We start from the raw sequence: 27,639 nt of genomic DNA on the forward strand, positions 1-27,639 counted from the left end.
ATGGTGGAAGATTTTGTGACTTTATTTACCTAAGTCATTATTTAGAAACTTACATATTCCCTATTGGCTCCCTGCAAAGGGAGATGAGGAAATTAGTATATTTACTCTCTCACCCCCCCCCACCAACGTTATAAGTCTGAGTTCTACTTTTATACTGTCAAGAATTTGCATTCGCCTCTGCAATTATGATTACATCTTTCAAACTTTGCCCATAATTGACTGAAAACACTCAGCAGCATTCACGATGTTAGGGGTACAGCAGGTCTGTAGGCAGCTCGCATATGCCTTTCAGCTGAACCTTTTCTGCACCCGGGTCAGCCTCCAGCTGTCAGCACTGAGATGACTTGGTGTCAGCTTTGGCTTTTACCGGCCACCCGAACCTCCTCCGCTTCGCCCACCGCCCCCAAAGCCCCCGCCTCCGGAGACGCCCGAGGCCCCGCCCCGCGCCCGAGGCCCCGCCCCCGCCCGAGGCCCCGCCCCGACGTGACGGCTGGCTGCGCGCCGGCGCCGGGAGCGTGGGCTGACCCGCGTTGCCGCGCGGGCTGCGGCAACCGTCGGCAGTCGGCGCGGCTTGGGCGGTTGTCTTGGAGAAGCAAGATGGCGGCGACGGCGGCCGCGGTGGTGGCGGAGGAGGACACGGAGCTGCGGGACCTGCTGGTGCAGACGCTGGAGAACAGCGGGGTCCTGAACCGCATCAAGGTTGGGCGGGAGGCCGGGGGGCCGGCGGAGGGGAGGCCGGCCGCGGGCGTCACAAAGGGGCAAGGGACGCATCCGGCGGGCCGCCTGGGCTGAGGTCCGAGCTCGCGGGCCACCTCGGGGCGGTCCGCGCTCGGGTCGAGGGTCTCTCCCGGGGAGCTTCCGGGCCGCGCGGCGGCGAGCGGGTGGGGGGGGGCCCGGCCAGCCTTCGTCGGAGGAGGCCGACCGCGGCGTCCGGTGGTCGAGTCGCCCGCTACCCACTCTGGTCCCGTTCCAGGCCCGGTGGTCGAGTTGCTCCCCGCCCCTGGGTGTCCCCCGCCCCTGGGTCTCCCCCGCCCCTGGCCTCTGCTGCTGGGCAGCGAGCCCCTCCCGCTGGCGGTGACGAGCGGGTGGCGGGCTGCTTCTCGGAGTGTACTTTGCAACCTTGACGCGACCGATGGGCGTCATGAAGGACCGGAAATCAGGATCGCAGCCAGCGTGATGGGTGCTGACAGTGCCGGGGGACAGACGGTGGGCACGGGGCACAGAGAGCTTGCGCCCCTTCGTCAGGACGTCTCGGGACGCCTTCTGGTCTCTCTTTGCACCTGCCTGCTGAGCGTTATCATCTTGCTAGTTTTCCCTTTGCCTTTTGAAATTTCAGCTGGTGAGCTTCTTGTCCTGAAAATGTCCTGAGATCATTTTTGTTCCTTTACCCCTGCCCCCCGCTTTTTTTCAAGGCTGAACTCCGAGCAGCTGTGTTTTTAGCGCTAGAGGAGCAAGAAAAAGTAGAGGTACGAAATCTACAAAGTTTAATGACTGTATTCGTTTATGTTTAAATTCTAATTACTTAAAAGCCACTCTAAAACAGTGTTTAGAGGAGTGTGTAGCCAGGACAATTTTGAACTAAGGATTAAACTTCTTTACTGTTGGGAGAGGGTCAAGATTATTCTCTTTTCGTGTATATTTTAGAGGTTTGGAGTAATCTAAAGAAAGTTAAGGCACCACAACTCCGAGGCCAATAGTAAATCTCATAGATCTCTTTCCCTAGGGGAAATCCAGAACACCTGAAGAAACGGTTTCACAGTAAGTGGGTTTACTGCGGGACCCCTTAGAACCTTTAATATGCTAATATGCACTGTGAATCCCCACCAGGTGGGAGGAATATCGTATGCAGCTTTTCTCCAAGTTATCCGGTCACCCAGTTATTTTATTTCATTTATGTATGTATGTATGTATGTATGTTTGCGGTATGCGGGCCTCTCACTGTTGTGGCCTCTCCCGTTGCGGAGCACAGGCTCCGGACGCGTAGGCTTAGCGGCCATGGCTCACGGGCCCAGCCGCTCCGCGGCATGTGGGATCTTCCCGGACCGGGGCACGAACCCATGTCCCCTGCATCGGCAGGCGGACTCTCAACCACTGCGCCACCAGGGAAGCCCCACTCAGTTATTTTAAAATCATGTAGTCCTTCTTATGTCAAAGGTCCTGTCACTTCTCTCTGTATAAGTGTATTTAGTTTTTTCTCTCTACGGCACGTCCTGCCACCATCTTGAGTAAATATCCTGGAACCTGCCGTCAGCAAGCGTTACTCCATAATCAAGGCCTTCAGCTTCCTCTGTGACAAATCAGCCTTTTCTCCTTCTCACTTTAGACCTAGATGCCTTGCTCCTCTGTCACTTCATGAAGGTCTTCACTTCTGTGTTTTTCCAGACATGTCTTCTCTTAGCTGCCTCTTGTTCTTAGCTGGTCTGGACCCCATGGTCCATATCTCAAAAATCCTCACTACCTCGGGCCTCCCTGGTGGCGCAGTGGTTGAGAGTCCGCCTGCCGATGCAGGGGACACCGGTTCGTGCCCTGGTCCAGGAAGATCCCACGTGCCGCGGAGCGGCTGGGCCCGTGAGCCATGGCCGCTGAGCCTGCGCGTCCGGAGCCTGTGCTCCGCAACGGGAGAGGCCCCAACAGTGAGAGGCCCGCGTACCAAAAAAAAAAAAAAAAAAATCCTCACTACCTTGCCTTCCAGCCATACTTGATTTGGGGAAAAATCTTAAGGGTCATTTAGTTGAGCCGATTAACGCCCCTCCCCGTTTGTGTCCGTCTGCGCTCGAGCGGTCCCCGCGCTGGACTGCTCATGTTCCTGGTTGGCGGTTCCAGCCTCTGAGGCCGTGAGCTGCTGACCCTGATTCTCGTCTCTCCTCAGCAGCTCCCACTTCGCCTTCACGTTAGCGTCCTGCATCACCTGATTCCTTCACTGTTGACAGACGGTCTTGTCTCTCCCTTCACTAAATAATAGAAGCATCAGATCCTAACTTTTTGTGTCCTCCCCCACAATCTGTCACTCATCTCAGAAAAAGCTCCCCTGCATCTGTGTTCATCTGTTTCTCGTTCCTTCCTGCTTTAGTAGAGGCGACTCTATCTTGTCCAAGAATAATCACTTTCTCTGGGTTTTACCTTCTAGGTGTTAGGTCAGTGCCTCTTCTATACGCTGTTAATCTTTGGCCTCTCCCTTTCTGCTGGCTCTTCTGTTGAGCATGGAAACATGTTTACATCTCTGTCAAGGAGAAAGCTGATTCCCTGGACTCATGTTCTGCTTTTTAATACCTCTGCAACTTTTTCCCTCAGTTTTGAAAGACTGTGTCTGTCTTATACCTTTCCTTGTGCTCCAGGCACCCTCTAATTCATTAACATCTTAAATCCATCACTACTACACCTAAGTAATTTCTTTTGTTGCTGTCAAGAAGAATCTCCTAATTGAGTATATCTCAGTCCTTACCTGTCTTAGTCCTTACCTTAGCAAAAAGTAGTTCCTGTAGTAATCAGTAGTTATAGAATGGGTTTAGCCATCATTTTGTGAGTGACAGTATTTAACTTAATATCTTTGCCAAAAAATTAAACTTTAGTCTACATTTTGTAGTCGTTTGGGGATAAATGTATAACACTTAAAATATTTCATTTTTTAACAGAACAAAACTCCTTTAGTCAATGAGAGCCTGAAAAAGTTTTTAAATACGAAAGATGGTAAGATGTTTGTTGTTGTTTATTTTGTCTGTCTCTGAATTTTCAAATCTTGACTCCATTTGGGAGAAATGAGGAATTTCAGATTAGTTTTTGAAGTATCTGATTCTTCTAGGTGCTCATTTTAAATTGTATATTATTGTACAACTGAGTTGCCATTAAATATCAGTGGTCATGGGAAATTGTTGGTTACAGCCAATTTTATTGTAAAAAGCTGATTTTCCTGTGAAAAACAAAACACTCATCCATTTATGAAATGTCACATTGTGTTACTGATAGTTCCAGACCAATGGTCCTAATGCAGAAATGGCGGAACTGAGATGTTCATCACTTCATTGTATTATTCAAGAGAAGAAATTTGCACTTTGAAACATTGAGAAACTTCTTTTCTCCCTTTACTGTAGTTATCTTACTTCCGTGTCAGTGAGGAGGCCTCGGGCTCCTAAAGACCATCTCCCACCTTCTCTTTTGCTCTTTGCAGGCCGGCTGGTGGCTAGTCTCGTTGCCGAATTTCTTCAGTTTTTCAATCTTGATTTTACCTTGGCTGTTTTTCAACCTGAAACTAGCACAGTAAGAATGATGCTTTTTACGTCTGTCTCTGAAACTGCCTTTGATACAGATGGGTTCATTACAAGCTGAAAGTTAACAAAATTTGACAACTTACTTAGTTTAATCTTGCATAAAGATTATATTTTATAGTTGATTATCTTTTTCTCAAAAGCCATCTGAGCTGTCAGATAGCTGGCATCAGTGTCCCTGCTTCACATAACTTGACAGAAGTGTTGTTATAGAGTTAACTTGTTCTGCTCTAAGCCTATACCTGGTAATGGAGACTTTGAAGGCAGAGACTTGGTAAAAGAAATATATAATTCTTAAAAATGGATGTTTCATTCCTTAGAAAAATGGCCTCTTTGAGTTTAGAGATGTCTTTAAGTTCTGAAAATATTTTTCTTTAATCTCTGAAAATAACTTTTCTATATTTTGGTGCATTTATACTTCTTTATATCTTATTTCTTTCCCAGTTTCAAGGTCTCGAAGGTCGAGAGAATTTAGCCCGAGATTTAGGAATTATTGAAGCAGAAGGTACGGTGGGTGGACCCTTATTATTAGAAGTGATCAGACGCTGTCAACAGAAAGAAAAAGGGCCAACCAGTGGGGAAGTAAGTACAGTCCTGCCCTTTGTTACCTGTTTCTGTTTTCCAGTCATTGCCTGTCTAGTGCGGCCACGCAGATTAGTGCATACGTAATGAGTCGGATTTAAATAAAAAGAGGTTATTCCTTCAAAACAAAAGAAGACATACTCAGAGATTGTATAAATGCACATTTTGATGATAATTGGAGATGCGGTAGCTCTGAGGCTGCTGCCGCACCTGTCCTGGGGAGTGATGCTCAGATCAGGGAGTTCAGGGGCTGGGCTGTGTGGAGCCAGTCCCAGCTCCTCCACTAACTAGCCTCCGGCCTTGGTCCTCCTTTGTGGATAGGATGGTAGCCTTCGTTGCAGGCGTCGTGGGGCTTACAAGCGTGAGTTAGTCCACGCGTGAGTTAGTGCATGTGAAATGCTGAGAACACTCAATTGTTGGTTGTTACTTTTACTACTATTTTTAAACGTAGAAGGGCTGAATTATAGACTAGTTAACAATTTTTTGAACTTAAAGGCTTTTTTAAACTAGGCTTAAAACTCTAAGCTGTTGATTTTGCAGTTTCTAAACATTTTCATACTTCGTTTTTTTGATTAGCCATTGTCTTTCTTATCCTTTCTTTTTAGAAATCGTGCTAATGAGATTAATGGTCTGATTTCCTTTACAAACATTAGTGTTACATAAAGATACTGTTTCATGGATGTAGACAACGTCGTGACTGTTCCAGATACCTGGTTGAATGTGTGCTTTTAGGTCAGGTTGGTCTGTAGGAATGTGGAAGGTAATGGGCTTTGGACTTGTGATGCTGGAGAAGAACACTAGGTGTGGATTAGCCCGCTGAACTCAGTGAAGCTTGTACCAGAAGTGCATTTTAGCCCCCCCTTAAAAACCAGGTTGCTATGCCCACATCTTTTCAGTCTTTTCTATTCCTGATTGCTGAATTAATTCAGCTCTTTCTCTATTTCTTCCCTCTTTAAACGTTACAGTGACTATGTAATGGCAACTGAATAGTCTCCAGGTTCCTCAGCTTGAAGATCCTGCATGATGTGGCACGAACCTGGCTTTCTAGCCTTACGCCTTTTTTTGAAATGTGCAACCTTGTGCGTAGGCCAGGTGGAGCTTACCTGTGAAATGGCTTTTGCTTTCTTGCCTTCCCCCTTTTCTCATCTATTCTGCACCTGAAATGGTACATCCTCTCCCATACCTAGCTGTGCAATGTTACCATCCATTGTCTCTCTCTTTTTTTTTTTTTTAGTATATTTATTTTATTTTTTGGCTGTGTTGGGTCTTCTTTGCTGCGTGCAGGCTTTCTCTACTTGCAGCGAGTGGGGGGATATTCTTTGTTGCGGTTCGCGGGCTGCTCATTGTGGAGGCTTCTTTTGTTGTGGAGCACGGGCTCTAGGCACACGGGCTTCAGTAGTTGTGGCTTGCGGGCTCAGTAGTTGTGGCTTGCGGGCTCTAGAGCGCAGGCTCAGTAGTTGTGGCTCACGGGCTTAGTTGCTCCACAGCATGTGGGATCTTCCTGGACTGGGGCTCGAACCCGTGTCCCCTGCATTGGCAGGTAGATTCTTAACCACTGCACCACCAGGGAAGCCCCACCATCCATGTTCTCTTGACTCTGACTTCGGGGACGTTTTCTCTTGTTTTTACTCACTCCCTCTTGCCAGCCCCTGTAATTTAGTGCCTCATCCCGCATAGTTGTAATAGTTACCTGTTTTTTTTTTTTAAATTTAATTTTATTATTATTTCTTTTAGACAGCAGGTTCATATTAGTTATCCATTTTATACATATTAGTGTGTACATGTCAATCCTAATCTCCCAGTTCATCCCAGCCCCCCCACTCAGTTACCTGTTTTTATGGGAGTCGCTTATATCTATGAATAACGCAGCACCAGGAGCCGCTTTTGGAATGTACTCCTGTTTTTATGAGAGTTGCTAGTTGATTTTTTTTGAGACAGTGAAGCAAGGAAGCAAGTCAAGGGAAGGTAGAAAGAGTAGATCTTTGAGAATCACAGGACAGTGTTAGTGTGGCGAGTTGGGAAAGCAAAGTGAGAAGGTTAAATAACTCTGGAAAGGAAGCTTGGGGGCATGTTTAAATGTGGCCTGAGTATAGCCTGTTCAAGGTGTTTGGGTGAAATACTCAGCAGGTAATTAGAATCACAAATCTGTTTGCTTTGTGTTTTGGTAAAATTTGAAGAAAATCTAATGAAGATATTTATATTAATAGGAAGAAATAAAAGTGCCAATATTGTATAGTGGTTTTAAATGCTGTTATTCTGTTGAGGTATAATTGGTATGTTCATGCTTTATTTTTAAATGTTTTAATTTTAAACTGTGAAATATTTCAGGGTGCACTAGATCTATCTGATGTACATTCTCCACCAAAGTCACCAGAAGGAAAAGCAAGTGCACACACTCCTCCCAGTAAGGTGAGTGGGCTAAGGCTCCACGGGGCTCTGCTTTCTGTCTCTACTCTTGTTACAAGTTTTGTTGTTGTTAAAGTGCTTTCTTGTCTTTGATGAAGTATATATTTTAATGTTTATTTATTTATTTATTTATTTAGAGAGTCTTCTAAAACTTTAATAAGCTCCTTTGGGACCATTATTGCAAGACAATAGGTTTTTAAAAATGCCATGTAAATATGCTCTTAAATTTTTTGTCGACAATTTATATGTTGAGCCACGTGAGATTTTGATCTCAGTATACACTTTCCATTTTTAAAATACTGAATTTATTAAAAAAATTTTTTTAATTTTTGAAAATTCTTTTGCTTTGATATTGTTTTGAATATTGTATCGTAGAAAGAAATATGCTGTTAAATAACAGAATTGTAGGATGTTTGGATTCATTTGGTGCTTTGAGCGTTTTGTCCTTCAATTAACAAGGAAATTTACTTTTCATTTATAAATTGCTGTAATTTGAGAATACCAGGCTCCAACATATAGAATTGTTATGTTGAATACTGTAGACAGGGGCCCAGATTTGGAATTGTAAATGACCATGATTTTTTTATACTAATGAGATATTTTAAGGATTTATAAAAAGTCTATGCACTCTGGTTATATTTGTATGAGCTGTTAAAGTTAAGGCCTTCTGATTTCAGGGGTTTGGATTAACGGAGAAAACAATTGTGTGGAACCTTTGAATTTAAAATCAAGGCTCTCTGTAATAGTAGGAATGGATAGAAAGGTGCTGGTCTGGAAAGGCATCTTCCTGTGCCTGGCTGAGCACAGCACGGTGGAGGAACCCGCCCATCTTACCCCAGGGCGGGCTTGGGTCTGATTGTGTTGTGTGACTTCCTCTGACTTCTGTTTGGAGAGGTGCCGTGGAGTACATCCCCAAGGTGGCTCCTGGTGCTGTGTTATTCGTAGATACAAGTTGTGTCTTTTTAAATTAGGTGAACGTCTGGAGGGCAGCAATTGTGCTGCTAGGTTCCTTGCTTTTCCAGATGCCTGGGCGTAGACACCAGTGAATGGTTCCTGTTGCTGTTTATTGCTGGTTCTTTGATTTTGTTGCTCCTTTTTATTTTTTAGATTTAGAAATCAGAGGAATGCTGTGCCTTGGGAACGAGGCTCTCACGCTGCTGGTAGCTGTTCTTTTTCCCGAGGCCTAGTTAGCCTTTCCTAATAGGGTCGGTTGGTCTTGGAAGCATTTTCCCGTGATGCTCATTGGAGGCTGGAACCTGCTGTACAGGGAGAACGAGGTCGTGAGTGAATCTAAAATTCACTTCAAATTAAGTGCCAGATATAAGAGGCTTAGTAAAAAGAAAGGTTTGCTTTCTGTGAAAATATCTGGCTTTAGAGGGATTAAAATTAACCATATTCCAAAACACGTATTAACACCTATAGTATTGAGTTATTTGGAAGTTCTCTTTTTAGCATATTATTTTCTAAAGCATATTGGCAGTACTAATTTTCCACATATTGTGTGTCTTCAAGATAAAATGTTAATGCCTGTTTTACATATCCGTATGCTCTCTACATAAAAAGTTTTAAGCTCTATCATGAGAATTATCAAGAGAATCTTAAGTTTTAAGTCAGGAAATGTTGCTCTAAATACAGAGAAGTGATGGTAATTTTTAAGGTGTCTCCAGGTGGTCCCTGCTTCTGCCACCTTCCGATGGTTTTCAGCCTTGCCTGGGCTGTCAGTCGCAGCATCGGCCCGCGGGCGCAGTGAGCACTTCCGGACACCGTGGCCCGTCTCTAGTGGGGCTGGATGGGGTCTGTTTTAAGACAAGGCATTCTTTTGGCAGTTAGACCTCAGTTCCCCTGTCGTCCTACAGGGTCTGGATTTGGGATTCCAGCCCTTGCCCCACCCTTTTCTTGCCCGCTTTCTTCTCTCTCTGAGGTCTTTGAGTGGTTTGGGGGCTCTACGAAGGGCCTACAGGGCGCCTCATCGGTCTGGAGAGCACTAAGAGTTCCGGGAAGTTGGGGCCAAGCACGGGGTCCAGCCAGGCCCTTAGAAGCGTGCTTTGTGTCCTCCCGGGGAAGGAGAGGTGAGGCCAGGGCGGGCCCCAGAGGAAGCTGCTGAGGCGTGCAGGCTGGCTTTCTTAGCGCGCTGCTGGACGGAGCGCGACAGGAGTGAGTCCCCACCCACAGGAGCTGAGCAGGGGCTCTGGTCCCTACGTTGAACCCTGGGACTGTCGGAGGGAGAAATTAAACGTGAGCTGAACCACTTTAGGAAGAGTGTGAAGAAAAGACTAAACAGTGGATTTCAAAACGAAGCATATTAGTTAGATTTTCCATTTTTAAGAAATTTTCTAATAGGAATCTGTATTGGTTTGGTATGAATTAGTTTATTTTTAAAGATTTATACTTTGTGGTAAAATGTCATTTTATTCTCATGCTCAGATACCAAGGTATAAAGGACAAGGTAAGAAGAAGCCAAGCAGGCGGAAGTCTGGTGCCAAGGTAACGCGGGGCGGCCGAGGAGGAGAGCGGCCTGGGCTGGGCCGACCGCCGGCCTCACGCGGGCCTCCTCGGGCGCTGAGTTCCCACTGGCCTAGGGTTACGTTTTCCTTCGAAATGTCACTTTCTTTTATCTGTGATCAGAACATGCCAAAGTCATGGTGACATAAAAGAAAAAGTAGTCTGACTTTCAGTTTTTATCCAGGTGAAAATCATAGTGCTGTATTTTAAAACTCTGCTCTCGGTTTTGCTTTGAGAATTCCTTGTTTTTTTGGCAACAAAAACAAGTTGAAGATACTTTCCTCTTGAATGGATGGTCACCTATGTATTCTTAACGTTATGATTTTTATCTGAGGTAACTAGAACATCAGACTACTTTTTGGATAAGTTCCAGTCGATGAGTAAAGGCCAGCCCTGGTTTCCTTCAAGACACTTCTGTTTGTGTTGAGCAGCTCGTCAGCCCCTGCACGTGTTAGCCTTTCTGAGCGCTGCCCCACAGCAGACTCACGGGGGCGCCGCTGTGTCACCGCCTTGGCTGCTTTTTCTCCTTCCCAAAAGATCTGAGAATTCGACTAAGCTAGTAGATGAGCTGCTTATAAAATTTAAGTATTGGAGTTCTCAGAAGCATTAATTATCTGTATAGTTCTTACACTTATTTCGAATAAGATCAAGTTATGTAACGTTCAACTGTGTGAGAATATCACTAGTCCTGTTGAGCCTGTAGGTTTATGTGTAGATTTTTTCACTAAGTTGAGGGCTTCCAAAATTAAAGGCTTTTGAACAATTGTATTTGCTGTGTTAGCTGGCTTTAGTTCTAGTGGTTTCAATGGTAAGTTCTTGTTACTATATTTGTTCACACTATTCTTTATGCACTACTACATGCGAAGATGTTTTTAAATGTATTCGAGTATGTTTGAACATTTACATAGTGAAAGTCTTTGTTAAGTGCTGGGGGCAAGACAGATTTAACATGGGTCCTCACTTAAGCAGTTTATGGTCAAATTGGAGACGTGAGACAGACCTTAAGAAAAATAATTAAGCATATAAACTAGCATGCTTTTTTATAGATGTTTTAAGTCAGTTTCTTGTACTATTTTAAAGTATATTTCGTAATATTAAATTTTAAAAATCTTGTTGGTGTCATGAGTTTTAAAGAAGTTAAAACGTTTGAAAGAAGTTGATACGTAGAACCAAAGCCACTAGGAGACACATTTCGCTTTGTGTGCTGGACGCAGGGGCGAGGGCGCAGACATCGTCCCCCCTCTGCGCCTCCCTCTCACGTGCTCTGCGGGTGACTGAAGAGGCTGCACAGGCCTTATTCTGGAGCTGCAGGCTGCACGTCGGGCCCCTTTTATTTCACGATTATATTCCTGAGCCCAAAACACTTCCTCAGCAACTTGGAAACCTTTTCCATTCAATTTCCCTGTTCTTGTTTCCAAATTGCGTCTATAAGAAGTCCGTGTTGTACCCAGCGTTGCCTGTTTCCAGCCCAGCAGAGGAGCCGTTAGCTCTCCCTCCCTCTGCCTTCACCTTTTGCCCTGTGCATGCAGCAGGGTCCCAGTACCCTTAGTATCCTAACTTTCTTAACATCTTAATAATCCAAATCCTGAGCTGCATCTGGTCATGGGGGTTGTCCACAGCCAGGCTCCAGGGGGAGCCGTTCACAGGGTAGGTAGTGGCACCTTCGGGTGGGCAGAGCTGGGAGTGGTAGCCCAGGGCGCCCAGTAGGAAGTGTCTGTGTCTTACTGTTTCTTTTGCCTGCGGGGAGGCACAAGTATTAACTGCTCATTCAGAGACTTCTGGCTGTTTTCAGAGAAGCTATACTCATATCAGAAATAAACTTTAAAAAATCAGTTACATGTTTAACTGGTTTGTACTTAGTATTGTAAGCCCGTTAATATGCAAAGCAAAATCTAAGGGTTTTGAACTAATGTAATTTGAGTAAAAATAAAAGTTACATTTCTTTTTGTTATTGTTGTAGGACAATAAAGGATGCTAGAAGAGTTAGAATACAAGATGCATAAATATTAGATGGGAGGGCATTTCTTTAACGAGCTAAACATTTTAAATGTGCATTAACACTTCCAGAGTATCATCCGTAATAATCTATTTTGGTGTGGACCGTTTTGTTGTACCAAGCATGGTGCTAGTTGTCTGAAAAAAATAAATGCATTTTATTTATTACAACAGACTTTTGGTAGGCTCCACTAAGGTTTTTACCATTCAGTTGAAAAAACTAAATAAGGTATTTGATGTTTTCGTTTGTTTTTAACATGAAGCTGTTCTAATCATCACATTAAATGTAGCATGGAAGGTTATCCTTTCTTTTCATAATCGATTTTTAGGTGTTTTAAAACTGATTTGTGTTGAGGTGTTTTTTTGCTTCAAGTTCTTAATAAATGACATTTCTAAATTTGTTCCTTGTTTTCAAAATTCTGGGATAAGCCCAGCTTTATGTTGATTTAGGGCATTGATGGGGATCACGTGTTGTGTACGTTTGGGAGCGTGTGTTCCCGCATCTTTTGCGGCTGCCTTCGGGTTTTCGAGCTGTAGAAATGATCCCCGAAAGTATAGTCTCACTTTAGGGTTTTCTAGATGAACAAAACAGTATTACTCTGTACACACACGCGCGCGCACACACACACCCCCACACCCACCACCCCCTCAATGAAGGGATGCATGTGGGTGAACAAGATGCCAGCACTTGGCCCATAACCCATAATTGTGCCTGGCCTTCTGCTTCAGATCCCAGACTTCTTGTCCGCTGAACCTGCGAGCTGGCTGCACAGGGTAAGAGAGCAGAGCCGCTGGACAGAGGGTAATCTTCAGGCCGATTTCACAGCCAGACATTGGTTCTCATGTGCATCTGTGGGAATTACAGATTGTTTATACGGCATGTACAGAAAAACTGAGTTTTTAGAAAGAGGGGCTTGTATGTCTGTTTTGTGGTTTTCAAATTCCACAGTGTTTACTTTCTAGATAAGTAAATTAAACCTTTAAATATATGTGTGTTTTACACACATATACAATGGTAGTAAAACTACTTTTCTAAAGAATTCATTAGTAAGTCATGGGTCACAAACTGTCTTTGGCGGAGTCAGGGAGGGGAGCTGCAGGCTGAAGTGTGGGCGGGGAAGAGAATTAGAATTGCACAAGTATTTTTGAATACTTTTGCAAAACGGGGATGTTTCTTTGGCTTTGCTGTTCCTCTGTTATGAACAGTACAGATTAAGCCTTTAGTTTAGAAAAACAAAATTATTTCTTCCAGGTTTTTAAGACATTCTACTGATAATTCAGTTTTTGGCTACTGGAAAATTGGTAGTTATTTCTCTGTGAAACTTCTTTATGATGCTGATTTGCTGTTAATCTAGAAATGATTGAAATCTTGAATGTGTAAGTATACTAGTAGAAAATTAAACATGCACTAGAACTTCCTTACAGTTTGGCTGTAATTTACCATAAAGCTTATTAGCCCTGGGGTCCATCCAAGGGCTTAAGTGACTGCTGTAGTGCTGTGCAGTAGGCCTCCTGATCTGGAAAGACAAGACTTTGTTATGTTGTATTATAATTACCTCTTAGTTCCTCGGGCAGCTGTAACAAAGCACCACAAAGTTGGTAGCTCGAAACAGCGGAAGTTTACTGTCTCACGGCTCTGGAGGCTGGAAGTCTGAGATCAAGGTGTCTGCGGGATTGCCTCCTTCTGAGGCTGGGACTCTGTTCCCGGCCTCCCTCCCGGCTTCTCGCAGCTCGCAGCAGTCCTCGGTGCTCCTTGGCTTGTAGACACATCGCTCCAGTCTCTGCCATCATGTTGACCGGGCTTTCTCCCTGTGTGTGCCTGTCCTCTCTTGTTGGGACACCAGGCGTATTGAGTTAGGGGCCTGCCCGCCTCCACTGTGCCCTCCCCTTAACTGGTTACATCTGTAGTGACCCTACTTGTAAATGACTGCACATTCTGAAGTACTGGGTGTTAGGACTTCAACTTACCTTTTGGGGGGATGCAGTTTAACCCATAATAACCTCCAAGGCTTCTGAGGTTGTCCAGGGAATGAATTCTAAGGCATTGTCATAGGAATTTTTTTTTTTTGCTTGCATTTCTTTATTTTAAACAATTCTTAATCTTAGCTGTTTAGATTTATCCTGAGTCTTAATTTGTCCACATCTAGGTGATAGAGACTTAAGTAACTGAAGTTTGTGTATGAGACTTGTCTTAAGCCATGATAAAAGTTTTTTAAACAGATCCCAGTCTATTTCAATTTCAGTTATAAGAAATAGACCATATTTTCACTAGACCAGTTCTTCTTCCTGTGTTCTCAATATCAGTTGATAGTCTCCAAACTTGAAACAGGGAGCCATTCTGAAATCTCACTCCTCTCGCAGTTCCCATATTAAATCCATTACCACGTCCTGCTAGCTTAACTTGTATGTACTTGTCTGAACTGTCCCGTCTAATTAACCCTTATTCTAGCTGTCAGTTTCCTCATAGGCAAAATGGAATGATACTGTGTCATTCCTGTCAGCATTATTATGCCAGCTTTACAGATAAAGAAATGGAAGCATAGGGAGATCAGGGCCTTGTGTAAAGTTACATAGAAGAGTTGGGATTTACACACAGCATCCAGCTGCTTCTACAAATCCCTTAAATCCCTTGTACCTTTTTTTTTGGAGTTTTACTCAAACAGCCTCCTAACTGCTCTCCTCTTTTAAGGGTTTTGGCTCTTCAAGTTTGTTTTTTACGTAGTCACGTGATCTTTCTAATCTGCAAACATGGCTCCTCCGTGAAATAGCTCTGTGATCTGGGACCTGTCTTGCTTTATTCTGCTGAGCCTCGCTTTAACTTTACACTTTAGCAATTCTGAGCTCTTTGTGTTTCTTGGTGCGTATCCGTTGTTTCTCAGTTTTGTGCCTTTACTCTAGCTAATCCACTGCCTAGAATACCCTGTTCTTAACTCCTGTCTTCAAAGTTCTGTTTATTTTTAAAACTCAGCTTAGACATCTTTACCTCCAAGAAGACATTTTAAAGCTTCCTTTTTTTTAAGTTTGTATTTGGTGTCTCCCATGTGTATCTCCATTATTAAACTTACCATTTAAAAATCTAAAAAATAAAAAAATAAATAGATCCCAGGGTATATGCATCGTGAGTTGATCTGTTGTTGCTCAAAAACTTTGGACTTCCTCCATGGAAAATTGCTCTTAAAGTTTTGCAGTACTTTTGTTTCAGTCTACAGAATGTTTTGATAAATGCTTCTCCTCTTAGTGTGGATTTTTTTTTAATAGTAAAAAATATTCGGAATTAAGTTTAGTGAATTCATTACTAACCCGGTTAGGTAATGGTCTTTTTGATAAAAAATGAGCCATAGTTACGAAGTGATGACACATTCCTACGTGATTTAGAAATTGATTTTGACAGCGCTTCCAAAGCAGATTGCGTGTTTTTAAAGTTTAATTTTACTCCATAGATAAATAGAACTATAATTTTAAAACAAATTATTATTTTAAAAAATACGTATTGTGTTGAACATCATAATATGCTACTCCATGAAACTTGTCTTCCTAAAACTAGTCTTTTGTTTCATAGCAAGACTAAAACCTGTCAAAAATAATCATGGATCTGTATTGGTTATTAAGTTCAGATAGTTCATTATATGGACTTAAATTATGTTGCTGTGAATTCATGGGGAGGAAAGACTTTGTTGGAATAATGATTGTTTCCTGTAATGCGCTTTACATTTGTATTTGTCCGTTTCATGTCAGGTGTCCTTTTGAATTTTCTCACGGATGCTTTGAAGGAGACAGTCTTGCACTGTCTCAGTATCTGTACTCATAAATGTGTTTAAAGAGCACGAGAATGCAGGGTATTTATTTCCAAATGCATATTCCTTTGAAAAGATATAAATCAATTTTTAAAATATTTATAAATCAGAAATTATAACGGGCATGAATACACTTAAGAAATACATAGGTGGGTGGTGCTTCTCTGTAATTGATAATAATAGGAAGACTTCAAGAAAGTTATTGGGAAATTTGAAAATGTGTCTGCTTCTTTGAAAATATCCTATGTTGTCTAAAAGGGTGATAACTTGGTATTTATTTCTCCAGACATCTCTTTCTACAACCATTGATGTATCTGTATTAATAACATATGGAATGTATAGCTCTATACAAGGCCCTAAAAATTGTACAGCATATATCTTACCTTCTGTCAGCTAATCATGGCCTCTAATTAGTGTAAAACTGTAAGTGTATATCTTACTGCATAGTACCTTCTGTCTATACACAGACTGAAAGTGCAGTCATCCTTGGTGTCTCCTTGAGTAATTTCTAACCGGCGTTATTACCACTTTTCCCCAGCTGCCCATCCCTTTTTCCTTACCTCCTGGTAATAATTGGACTTGGAAAAGACTACTGTGGTTCAATTCTTGAGGAAATTCATGCCTGAGAACATTAAATTCCTTAAAATTACATAGTTAGTAGTCGAGTGTGGACTACATCACACATTCCATGTTTCAGGAGATGCTCATCTCACACACTGTGGCATCTGACGCAGCACTGCTCTCTGTAGTGTGAAGGCTGAATCTTGGGAAACTGTCATTTTTAACCCATAAAAACTACAGTTTCATATGACTCAACCTAATAGCAGAGCATAAGCCTTTAGAGCTAACCTCTGGAATCAGACTTTGATATCAGACGCCTTTACTCCCCGGCTTGGCAAGTGACTGCAGTGTCTCTACATCTCCGTTTCCATTTCTGCAGAGAAAACAGAACCTGCCCCACACACCATAAGGTTATTTTGAGGATTAAAATGAGGTAACACATGGGAAGCATTTGAAGACTTTCCATAAATGTTAGCTACTTTTATTATTACTATCATGATATTTTGGTTTTGTTGTTATTATTTTTATGTTGTTGACATAGAAGTGTCTAAAGACAAAAAGAAATCTGACCAAGGATAGAATAAAATTAGGTTGTGAGGGTTAGGGCTACCTGAAAACAAGAAAATACAGTGTGCAGTATATTTTCTGCTAGCATCACCAGATCAGTAGGACAGGAGTAAAAATGCTTGAGAATTTTGTATGTTGGTTTCGGATATATAGAAACATATACGTCAGTACATGCATCCATGGGCGTTGAAGGGAGGTGTGGAATGGGGAGTTACTCTGGAAGTCTAAAGACCAGTGATAAAACTAGCAAAACCTTACTTTAGAAATGTGGACGGTAAAGGCGGCATCTTTCACCTTGATGTCCGCTGTATTTGGCACTGGATGGAAAACTAGTTTTATTGACGACCACTTAGTTTTAATGCTTGGTTCATTTATGTGATGAACTAATGATAATGAACTAATCTTCCTTATATCCTTTATTAGTAATGCTTTTTATTTGCGAGTTGAAAACATTAAGGTAATTTATGAAGCAGTGATATATATGTAAGAGGAAATGGGAAAGTTTGTGTATAAATGGGCTAGGTAAAGGTATTTCCATTTAGGGAGGGAGGAGAGGAATGGTACAAACATGTTTGACGCTTTTCCCCTTCAAAAGTTAGTTATGCTCTGAAGCCTGGGGATGAACTGGTAGGTCCGGGGGGTCCCACTGCACCTCATGCAGTTGCAAGACCCCACGTGTGTATGCGTGTGCATACACAGAATTGCGTATGTTCACGTGACTTTTTTTATTATTTAAGATGTCTTATTAAAGTTTTATTTCGCCAAGGAGACCTTTTCTCTTTCCCTCTCTTTTTCTAGAAGGCCAGCAATGATGCTAGTCAGAGTGATACCAGTATCTCATCATCAGAAGCAAAGAGCAAAAGTAGTCTTCACTTACTGGCCCATGAAACAAAAATTGGATCCTTGTTAAGCAACAAAAGTCTAGATGTCAAAGACAAAGCTGGTCCTTGTCCAGATGAAGATGATATGGAAGGAGATTCTTTCTTTGATGATCCCATTCCTAAACCAGAAAAAACCTATGGTTGGTGAGTAACCTGTGCTTTTATATTATCAGACTAGCGGCTTAAAAATAGAATTTCTAAATGTTTTATGTTTAAGAAATAATGAGCTACCAATGGTTCTGTAATTAGTGAATTTGTAAGTCTGATTTTGTGTCATTAAAGCCTTTTATGTTGTCAAACAATTCCAAGTTTTGAAGGACCTAGATGTTAATGATTTCAGCAGATAGGTTTGTACTGAGTGCCTGCTGTATGCCAGGTACCGTTTCAGGTACAGGTGCAACAGTGATGAAACAGGCAAAATCTCTGCTTCCGGGAGCTCATACTCTGGACGGCAGCAGCAATAAGTTAAGAGTCCCCAGGCGCTGTGTCGCCTAGATGCAGCCCGTGTTACAGGAACTGAGAGAACGGAGCGGCGGAGGGCGGGAGTGTGGGTGTGGAGGGCGGCCGGTTCTCAGTAGCTGTTGGAGAAGGCCTCACCTCAAGGGCGAGCTTATGGAGGGGAGAGCAGGCCAGGCGTTAAGCTGGGCTGCCGGAGCCCTGCACAGGCAGAGGTGAGTGGTGCGGCGGGTCCGAGGACCTGCGGCAGAGGAGCTCGCAGGAGGTGGAGTCGGGCCAGGGGCCGGGGCCACCGCAGGGCTTGGCTTGAGCCCGAGGGGCCCGGAAGCCCCGGGCTGTGAGCGGCAGCGTGACTGCTCCGACGTGCGCAGTGACACGGCGCCCTGGACGCTGGGTCTCCAGGCGGGAAGCTCTTAGGGTTTTCCAGGCGAGGGTGATGGCGGAAGTGGTGAGCAATAGGCGGAAGGGGATGTGTCTTGAGTCTGGGTCCAAAAGGATTTGCTGGTAAGCGTGCGAGAGGAGAAGCAATGTCAAGGGCAGCTCCGGGGTTCTTCCCAGGGTGCGCAACTAGGAGTGTTTCCAACTGACCGAGGTGAAGAGCAGGGCGAGCGAGGCTGGATCGCGCAGGGGAGCCGCGCGGCGGTCCAGAGCTCACTCTCGACCAGCGAGTTCGAGAAGGTCGTCAGTGGAAAGGTGAAGCCTGTTTTCGGGTGTGGGTGTGGGCATTCAGGGAGAGGTCTCGGCTAGAGGTGACAGTTAGGGAGGCATCAGTCTTGGCTGAGGTCACAGCCGGGAGACTGGAAGAGGTCACCAAGGAAGGGGCACTGCAGCGGGAAGGGGACCCAGAGAACCGGAGGGAGAGGCGTCCTTGGAGGAGGAGGCCCAAGTGAGCAGCTGAGTTAAGTTCTGCTGAAAGTCGCCCTTTGCACTTAGCCCCGATGCCCCTCGCGGGCGGCCCTGGGGCAGTGTTAAAGGGTTAGCGTGGGTTCAGGAAAGCCTGAGGCGAGAGGACTGTATGTGGCAGAATGATTTCCTGATGAGTTTTCCTGTACAGGGTGCAGAGGGATGCGCGGTGGCTGGAGAGCGGGCATGGGGCTAGAAATGTTAAACTGCGAAGAACAGTAGCACGTACGTGTGTTGATGAGAATGATCCGGTTTTAAAGAGGAAAGATGAACGAAGTAAGAGCGGGAGAGGGGAATTCCTGGAATGCTGCACCTCCGTGCCGGCGCCGGAGGAGGTGAGAGGGCGCCGGGCGGAGGGCGAGCCTGCGGGCTGCTGGGCACTGCCCCGCGTCCGCTGCAGGCTGGCGGTCGGGGCTGTGTGCTGAGGTCAGCTGGTGGCGTCATTTGCGGCCCGCTCTCCGGGGCACGTCTGGGCTGTCGTGCTGTGCTCGTCAGCTTCTGTGCTGTCCCTTGCCTGCATCTCTGGGCCACGGAAGGGGCTTCCGATAAAATCCCCGACAGTGAAGCCCATGAAGCGGAGCGGTTTAATTTGTGAGACATCACACGCAGTTCTAGAGAGGGGGAACTTCCTGCGCGAACCTGCAGTGATTCTTAGTCTGTTTTGCCTTGCCAGGTGTACTTCATGATTTTGAATCTGTGAAATGTATATTCTTTATTGCCCAGCTCCTGTGTTGCCTACAAGATATATTCAAGCTGCTTGTGTTTTAATGGCAGAATGTAAGAATCCCATTTAACTGTACACTTGTTTCTTGCTAGGAGAAGTGAACCTAGTAAGCAAGTAGGAAGCCTTGCATCGCTCTCGGACGCCCCCCCCTTAAAAAGTGGACTCAGCTCCCTTACTGGAGCTCCCTCATTGAAAGACTCTGAAAGTGAGTGTCTGGAAGTTCCTAGGTTTGCTGACTGAAGACGTGGACTTTGAATGCTGATGATATTTTTTTCTCTAATTAATTAAGTAGTGTATGATCATTGTTTATTTTTTCAGGAAAATATATGTAAAATCATAAAAATAGCCCATAATTTTACTACTCAGTGATATTTTCTGTTAATATTTTATTTTTAAAATTCCTTTTGAGCATGGTCATATTCTCTATATTGTTTTGTATTCTGCTTTTCCTATGCCATGGAAATGTTTTTAGGAAGTTGACTTTTTAACCGTCTTCTATAATAAATAGACATTATAATTTTTAAGCCATCTTTTTTTTGGACATTTAAATTGACTTATGTAGGATTTACTTACAATTAATTTTTAAAACTTTTTTTTTTGTTTAAAACTTTATTCCGTAGATAGCACAGTAATCATCGTAAGAATGTTAAAATGCTATTCTCCCTTTAGGGATTTGGATCAGATGTATTTTTTATATGCAGCAGAGGTAGGGATTGTTAGCTAGACGTGGAATGGCTCTCCTGCTGCACACAGATGGTGACAAGACCAAGGATTTCAAAAGCAAAGCCTTAAACATGTAATCATGCAGATGAGCTTTGTACAGTATATCATAGTAAATATAGGATTTAATTGGCAGAGTGTTTAGAGTATAAATGTGCCTCTTTGAGTAGAGCTTTATTAGGAAATTGCTGTGGGGTTTTGCATAATCTTGTAGTGCTTACTAACCATTTTGTGTTATGTGATAGCACTGTAGTAGGATTTCTCGGGGCACATAAAGTAAACTAGCCATGAGTCTGTTAATTCGGCCCAGTTTCCCTCTTCTTCTCCTTTCCCATGGTATTGTCACCTTCAGTGAAGGAATCCAGAGTGTCATGATCATGTCACTCTTAATACTGACTAGGAAATAATGATTTAGAGAGGGCCTTGAGAACTGGGCACTGAAGAAATAAAAACCAATGAGGAGATAAGTTTGGTAAATGAAATAGCGATTAAATTGAAGCAAAATTTAGAAGTTCAAAGGAAAAATAAAACTGATGAGAATAATTAACTGTAGTCCATGAATTCATACCCAGTAGGGCTTCTTATAGAAGGCTGATATCTGATAGTTGGGTAGAAAATGATTTTGATGGTCAGGTTCCAATAAAAAGTAGTATGGCTACAAAAAGGATATGTAATAGTGTGGTTAAAAAAGGGCTGTGTGATACATAGTGTAAGCATATTCTATTGTGTAATGCATAATAATGCATAATGCAGTGTAATTAATCACAGTTTGTAATTTTCTTCTTAGTTTTTGGTTATGATGTATCAACAAACCCTGTACTGCAAAAAAAAAGTTGACATGGTTTAGAGACTATTATATTCTAAAAGTCAATTTAATGTGACTGTTTTTTCCTGTTCACAGGTAAAACGGGAAACACAATTCTGAAAGATCTTAAATTGGTCAATGATAAAATCGGATCACTTGGTTTAGGTCAGTAGATTTCCAGTTGCAGTATGGACTGCTTTAAGGCGATTATTATTATTATTTTTTGCGGTACACGGGCCTCTCACTGTTGTGGCCTCTCCCGTCGCGGCGCACAGGCTCCGGACGCGCAGGCTCAGCGGCCATGGCTCACGGGCCCAGCCGCTCCGCCGCACGTGGGATCCTCCCGGACTGGGGCACGAACCCGTGTCCCCTGCATCGGCAGGCGGACTCCCAACCACTGCGCCACCAGGAAAGCCCTAAGGCGATTATTTTTTAGAATAAAATCTTAAATGAAGTGTCAGTCAGCCTACCGTGAGCACCTCATGCACAGATGGTTGGACGGTTTTTATGTATCCAGGGTTACTGTGTCGGCCAGGGGTGGAGGGAGTAGTAACCACAGCGGATTCTGTCCTCGTGGGGTTTAAACCTAGCAGGAAGATGGGTGTTAAACAGGTGCCTTACGGGTACTTTGAGTGTTAGAAGAGTCAGGCCGCAGCCTTACGGAAGCGGGGAGTAGTTTGACTTAGCCTAGCCTTGGCGATGGGGGAGCCTCTCCCAGGAAGTGACTGCTCTGCGAGACCTGCTGGGGCAGGCAGAGGGGAGAGCCTGCCGTTCGGACCGCGAGCATAGTGCGTGCCGAGGCAGAGGCGCTTCCCTGGGGCTGGCGGAACGTGGTCCGGGCCCCAGGGAGTCAGTCTGATGGGGATGGACGTGTAACAGGAACTCTGGGGTGTTGTGCCCTTTCCTGTGGCCTGGAGCAGCAGCGGGAGCGGTACTCCTGCAGCAGGAGAAGCCTCCGAGTGCCCTGGGCCACTTGTGGGCACCGTACCGCCTTCAGAACCTTGACGCTTCTGGAATAAGGCTTTAGAGCACAGTTTAGTTTGGGAGACAAAAATATTAGTCAAAGGCACTCATGTTCACAGACAGGTGCTTCACATGTGTAAAGCACGAGTCGGCAAACTCTTTCTGTAAAGGGACAGAATGGGTATTTTAGGCTTTGTGGGCCACACGTAGTCTCTGAGTGTTCTTTGTATTTTTACAATCATTGGAAAATGTAAAAGCCATTCCTAACTTGCAGGCTGTAGAAAAACAGGTTGTGGGCGGATTTGGCCTGCAGGACAGGCTTGTATGTGTGACCAGGAAGTCAGAGGCTAATGTTAGGCTCCAGCCCACTCTTCAGTGACTATTTTGTCCTTGAATTGGCTACAGAAGCCGGAGGAAGGTGTGGGAGTGGGTGGTTAGTTTCCCCCAAATCCAAACTGCAGCCCAGCTGTTCTTTTTAATGATGCCATATAATTCAGTAGTGTAGTTTTTGAAGGAAATGTGTGTCTAATTGTAGATAAATTGTGAGGTGTGTTTATATAAATATAACATATATATTTTTTCTTAAACTTACCAGGGACTGGAGAGGAAGATGACTATGCTGATGATTTTAACAGGTAAGAAAAATGGTTGGACAAGAAATACATAAATTGTAAACAGTTTCTGAACAGGAAAGTATGACAGAATTACGTTGGTGCTTATTTTAGTCTTTGATTCTCTTGTTCATATTGATTGAAGGTGAATGAAAGATAGTTAATCCAGAATTATACATTGGACTTTGAAGCGTGTTTTTGATTTTACATTAGAATAAGAACATCTGTATTATGTGCAGGGAACTTGATAAGAATAAGAAAAGGAAGTAACATTGAAGGATCAACTCAGAAGCCAGCAGAAGCAGTTGGGCCACTGGGTTGTCAGTGCTTTCGTTCTCCCCTTTCTGATCTCAGTGGGGGGAATTGTCTACATTCGGCTTAAACAAATTGCCCCCTCAAATGGTTTTTCTGATTCATGTGACATTTCTTAATATTTTGTTTTAGGTAATTTTTTTATATATGTAAAGAAAATATAACCTATGACTTGGCTAATAATTAATTTGGAAGTAATATTTGTTGTAGATATGATTAGAAATTTTAAATCAGAGTTTGAGAATTTTATGTAACTGATAGTTTTTTTCCCCCAATTTAGAATTTGTGTTTACTTCCTAACATACAGTTTTTTGAGAGATGAAATTTTTAAAATCTGGGTTTGCTTCTTTCATGCCATTGTGACCATAGTCACTAGTATGAAGCTTAGTGTTCTCATCTGGTAAATGGACTGGACTATTCCTGTGCCCTTGCTGAGTTATTTTAAGGCTCAAGTGAGATGAGATGTATGGAATTAATGATGTGTTAATAGTTTATTCTATTTTATTTAAAGAATTAAAATAATTACATGAAAGATTGAAGAATGCTAGTTACTCTCTCTAAATGTTTATATTCAAAGTTCTTATTTTTCTTTTTTTTTCCCCCTGAAATTAGTACCAGCCATCGCTCAGAAAAAAGTGAGCTAAGTATTGGTGAAGAGATCGAGGAAGACCTCTCTGTGGAAATAGATGACGTCAATACCAGTGATAAAGTATGATGTTGTGCTTCTCCCATGGAGTGCTATCTGTGCCTGTTGCCTTGAGTTACTGTAAAGCTTCAAAACTTTATACTTTTTGCAGGGCAGGAATAGAAAGGCAGACTTAGAGAACAGATGTGGGACACAGGAGGGGAAGGGGGGAGGGTGGGATGAATTGGGAGATTAGGTTTGACGTAAATACACTAGCACGTGTAAACTAGATAGCTAGTGGGAACCTGCTAGTGGGAACTAGCACAGGGAGCTCAGCTCGGTGTTCTGCGATGGCCTAGCTGGGTGGGGTGGGGGTGGGGAGGGAGGTCTAAAGGGGAGGGGTGTGTGTACGCGTAGGGCTGATTCACTTTGCTGTGAGGCAGAAACTAACACAACGTTGTGAAGCAATTATACGCTAATAAAATAAAAATTATACTAACTAGGAGAAAAGCAGTTGAAAGTTCCATAAAGTTTATGACGGAGTTTCCTGGTCCAAATCTAAAAAGAATGTCTGTAATGAATGTGTAAAATTGTTTTCAGTTGTCGCCTGCTTTGTTAACTGAGTGCTTGTGAAATGCTGGCGTGTTATTACTGGGGCTTCAATTGCTGTGGGTGTAACTGGGCCATGGTGGGTCAGGATGAGAGTCAGAATCGACCACCTCAGGGTGTAGACACTGTAGGTAGGAGGTCCTTTTAAGAGACGTCAGTATCGAAGGTTTGTGTGTATATAAGATCCCTGTGAATGCAGGAGCTGAAGCAGAGACTGGGGTGTGGACTGTTCTGAGCAGGCAGGGAGACAAGACAGCAGAAACGGGGAGTCAGGGTGTAAAATTAGGAGTGCGTTTTGGAGATCACATTTGACCTTTTCTTGGGCAGAGAGCAGATACTTAGGTGTATGATAGATCTGCGATGTAAGGTAGCATCTCAGGATCAGATATCAGTGCCCACGGTAAACTGGGGGTGAGTCTGCCTTTGAGGTTGTAGGTTGCTACAGCCTGGAGGTGAACCTTGCTCTCCAGAATGAGGAGAGACTCTCCAAGTGCTTGTGACTGTCAGGGACTGTCATGCAGGGAGAAGGCCTTGGAGAGAAGCAGCGTTTTATATGAATCTGGGCCCGCGTTCCTATCCTTTCATGCGTGTGCTTTCTCAGGCGAGCTGCAACCTTTGATCCTCAGTTTCTTTATTCTTGAGAGGAGGTGTCAATGCCTCCCTCACAGGCTTGTTCTGAAGGTTAAGTGATAATATATAACGTGCCTTCTCTAATTCTTGAGACGGTATAAGTTTGTAATAATTTGTCTTTCTCTTTTTACCTTATGTCATCCTAAAGAGGCCTGAAAATGTTGCTTTAAAGTTATGAAAAGAGCTACAGATGGGTTATTTTAACAGCCAGTCTTCTTGTTCATGTAGAGTTCAACTGTTAGCTCAGCTTTCAAAAAAATCTCAGAAAAGGAAGAAGAAAGTGAGGGCGAGGCCTTCTGCCTGTGCAGCAGTTTGTAGAGCATAAGACGGCGCTTAAGCTACAGCGTAGACGTTAAACATTATTTAAGACTCTGCTTGCATCCTGACACTAGTTCTTTTCTTTCTTTTGAACAACGAAGCTTGATGACCTGACACAGGACCTGACTGTGTCCCAGCTCAGTGACGTTGCGGATTATCTGGAAGATGTTGCCTAGGCGATGAAAGAAGGAAGTATTCTAATCGGCAAAGGGACAAAGGACTCTGATCAGTTCTTTTTTTTTTATCCTGGACAATCTCTCTTTGCTGGAATGTCTGCTCCCTGTTGGTGCCTGTGTTCCAAAAAGATTACAGATATTAAAAAAAATTAACTTTTGGGCTTCCCTTGTGGCGCAGTGGTTGGGAGTCCACCTGCCGATGCAGGGGACACGGGTTCGTGCCCCGGTCCGGGAAGATCCCACGTGCCGCGGAGCGGCTGGGCCCGTGAGCCATGGCTGCTGCACCTGCGCTTCCGGAGCCTGTGCTCCGCAACGGGAGAGGCCACAACAGTGAGAGGCCCGCGTACCGCAAAAAAAAAAAAAAAAATTAACTTTTCATTATACTAAACAAAATACTCCTATTTGAGAGCATGCGTGGAAGATTCAATATTCTTAATGTGGTTTAGCTACGTGCTTCTCTATGGAAGTTGATTACGCTCAAATTCACTACAAGGAGCGAGTCTGTGAAATGCCAGTATTAAGCGCATAACGAAGGCGCCAGTAAAGCCGTAGGTTCCCAAAGCTCCGCATGCGCACCTGTGGGGCAGCCGCCTGGGGTCAGGCACTTCGGCAGCAGGTGGTTCTGCAGGTAGTTGGCAGGTGGCCTGGGATTTCTGCAGTCCTGAAGCCCATCACTGTAAGTTACATTTGATAGGTTGACTTTATTTTATATTTCCTTCCATTTGGAAGGTTTGTTAGACCATTAAGGTTATATTAAAATACTCGTGTGTGCTACTTAGTTTTGCTTGTTCTAAAGATTAAAATCCAGATGTGGTTATGACTTTTGATTCATGGAATTGTCTCTGACAGCACTTGCAGTCGCCGCGCTATGTCCATGTAAGAAGCTTTATTCACAGGTTCTCCTTGTCATAGTCATAATTTATTATTTGTAAAGATGCCTTGAAACATATTAAATACCAAAATGCATCTGAAACCATTAAGCAGTGCTTTTATTTCAGATCTATAAGTTGGTTATATTAAAATCCAAATTGGACTGTAACAGTAGTAATGGCCTAAGACCATATCCAGTTTGACAAGCTTTATACACTGTACATAGTTTCATTGTAACCCTTAGAAATTGAGCCAGTGACAGAATTTCAGGCAGTCTCGTTTACATTCTATCCATTGTGCTGCTGTTTATGTAGGTTGCAGACATTACTGTTCCTGAAGTATCAAAAAGAACAGTTGGAAGTGATGCATGCGTGTTCATGTTGATGTAAGTAAAGCTGTGATTGTGTTAAATTTTGTACTTTTTAATTTCAGTTAAATTAAAGCTTTTTATTGTCACCTTTATTAATAAAAGGAGCGAATTAGACCTAATTCATTGATCTCAAGAAGTGAACAGACTTTGTGGTTTGTATAATGTTAGTTTTTCATTGCATACTAGTCTAAACATTTCAGAAATATTTACTAGGCTCCGAAATGTAAAGGGAAGTGATCATGTATGGATCAAGGTTATGTGACATTAGAATCTGATTTTATACATTTAAGTGAAGCTGAGCCATGAACACCAAGAGGAAGCAGGACAGAATGTGGGCCAGGGCAGCCTGGGAGCCGCTCCGCCAAGCTGCCCTCAGTCTGTGGGCCGTGATCTCAGTCTCGGTCAGGCTTTTTGTTTCACGTGAGGAAATAGCGCTGCGTGAAGATGTAGTCTGTTGCTAAAAGTCCCCCAGTGTGCTCGCTGTAAAATGTATTTCCTTGGATGTCATCTCTGTAAAAAGTCATTTTCTGTAAAGATTGTGGTTCTGTTCTGGCCCTCTGGAATCTGTGTCAAATGTGTGATTTATTTTTGATATTATTTGATAGGAGCTAGGTTTCTGTGCAATGATTTGAAATCGTTTCAATGGAATGATCATCGGGGTGTGGCGCTTTAATTTTGCAGAAAACTTTTGAATAGTAGCATCTGAAATCTGTCATTTTTCTGTTACCCACAGAATCTGATCTTTTTATGGTATCTGGGAGGATGGGGAGAAAATGCCAACTATGAGACTCGCTTTGTCATCAGCAATACATACATCTGATCCGATGGTTTTAATAGCTTAAAATTCAGCTGTGAAAAAGCTCTCTTTCCACATGGGTCCCTTGATTAGATAGAAGGTTTTGAGTGTGATTAGCGTTTTCTTTTTGTTGAGAAGTACATATTGAAACATTAACCCAGGAAATAACATTTTTATGGTAAAACCTGTATTGTACGGTGG

At 43.4% G+C, this 27,639-nt stretch overlaps 1 protein-coding gene across 5 annotated transcripts; it reads left to right on the forward strand.

The window, feature by feature from the left end:
- Positions 1-513: 513 nt before the first annotated feature.
- On the forward strand, positions 514-25,777 carry CEP43 (centrosomal protein 43). Of its 5 annotated transcripts, XM_030852950.2 has the most exons (13): positions 514-699; positions 1,413-1,466; positions 3,633-3,687; positions 4,166-4,254; positions 4,707-4,844; positions 7,173-7,253; positions 9,675-9,734; positions 17,468-17,694; positions 19,726-19,838; positions 21,255-21,323; positions 22,717-22,756; positions 23,657-23,753; positions 25,328-25,777. In XM_030852950.2, the coding sequence occupies exons 1-13, from the start codon at positions 598-600 to the stop codon at positions 25,400-25,402; spliced, it is 1,200 nt and encodes a 399-aa protein (XP_030708810.1). In that variant the 5' UTR covers positions 514-597; the 3' UTR covers positions 25,403-25,777. The 5 variants fall into 5 exon arrangements, with proteins under 5 accessions (XP_030708810.1, XP_030708812.1, XP_030708811.1 ...); XM_030852952.2 differs by lacking the exon at positions 9,675-9,734; XM_030852951.2 differs by lacking the exon at positions 1,413-1,466.
- Positions 25,778-27,639: the final 1,862 nt, after the last annotated feature.

This window comes from Globicephala melas, chromosome 14, assembly GCF_963455315.2.
Source record: "Globicephala melas chromosome 14, mGloMel1.2, whole genome shotgun sequence".
NCBI lineage: Eukaryota > Metazoa > Chordata > Mammalia > Artiodactyla > Delphinidae > Globicephala > Globicephala melas.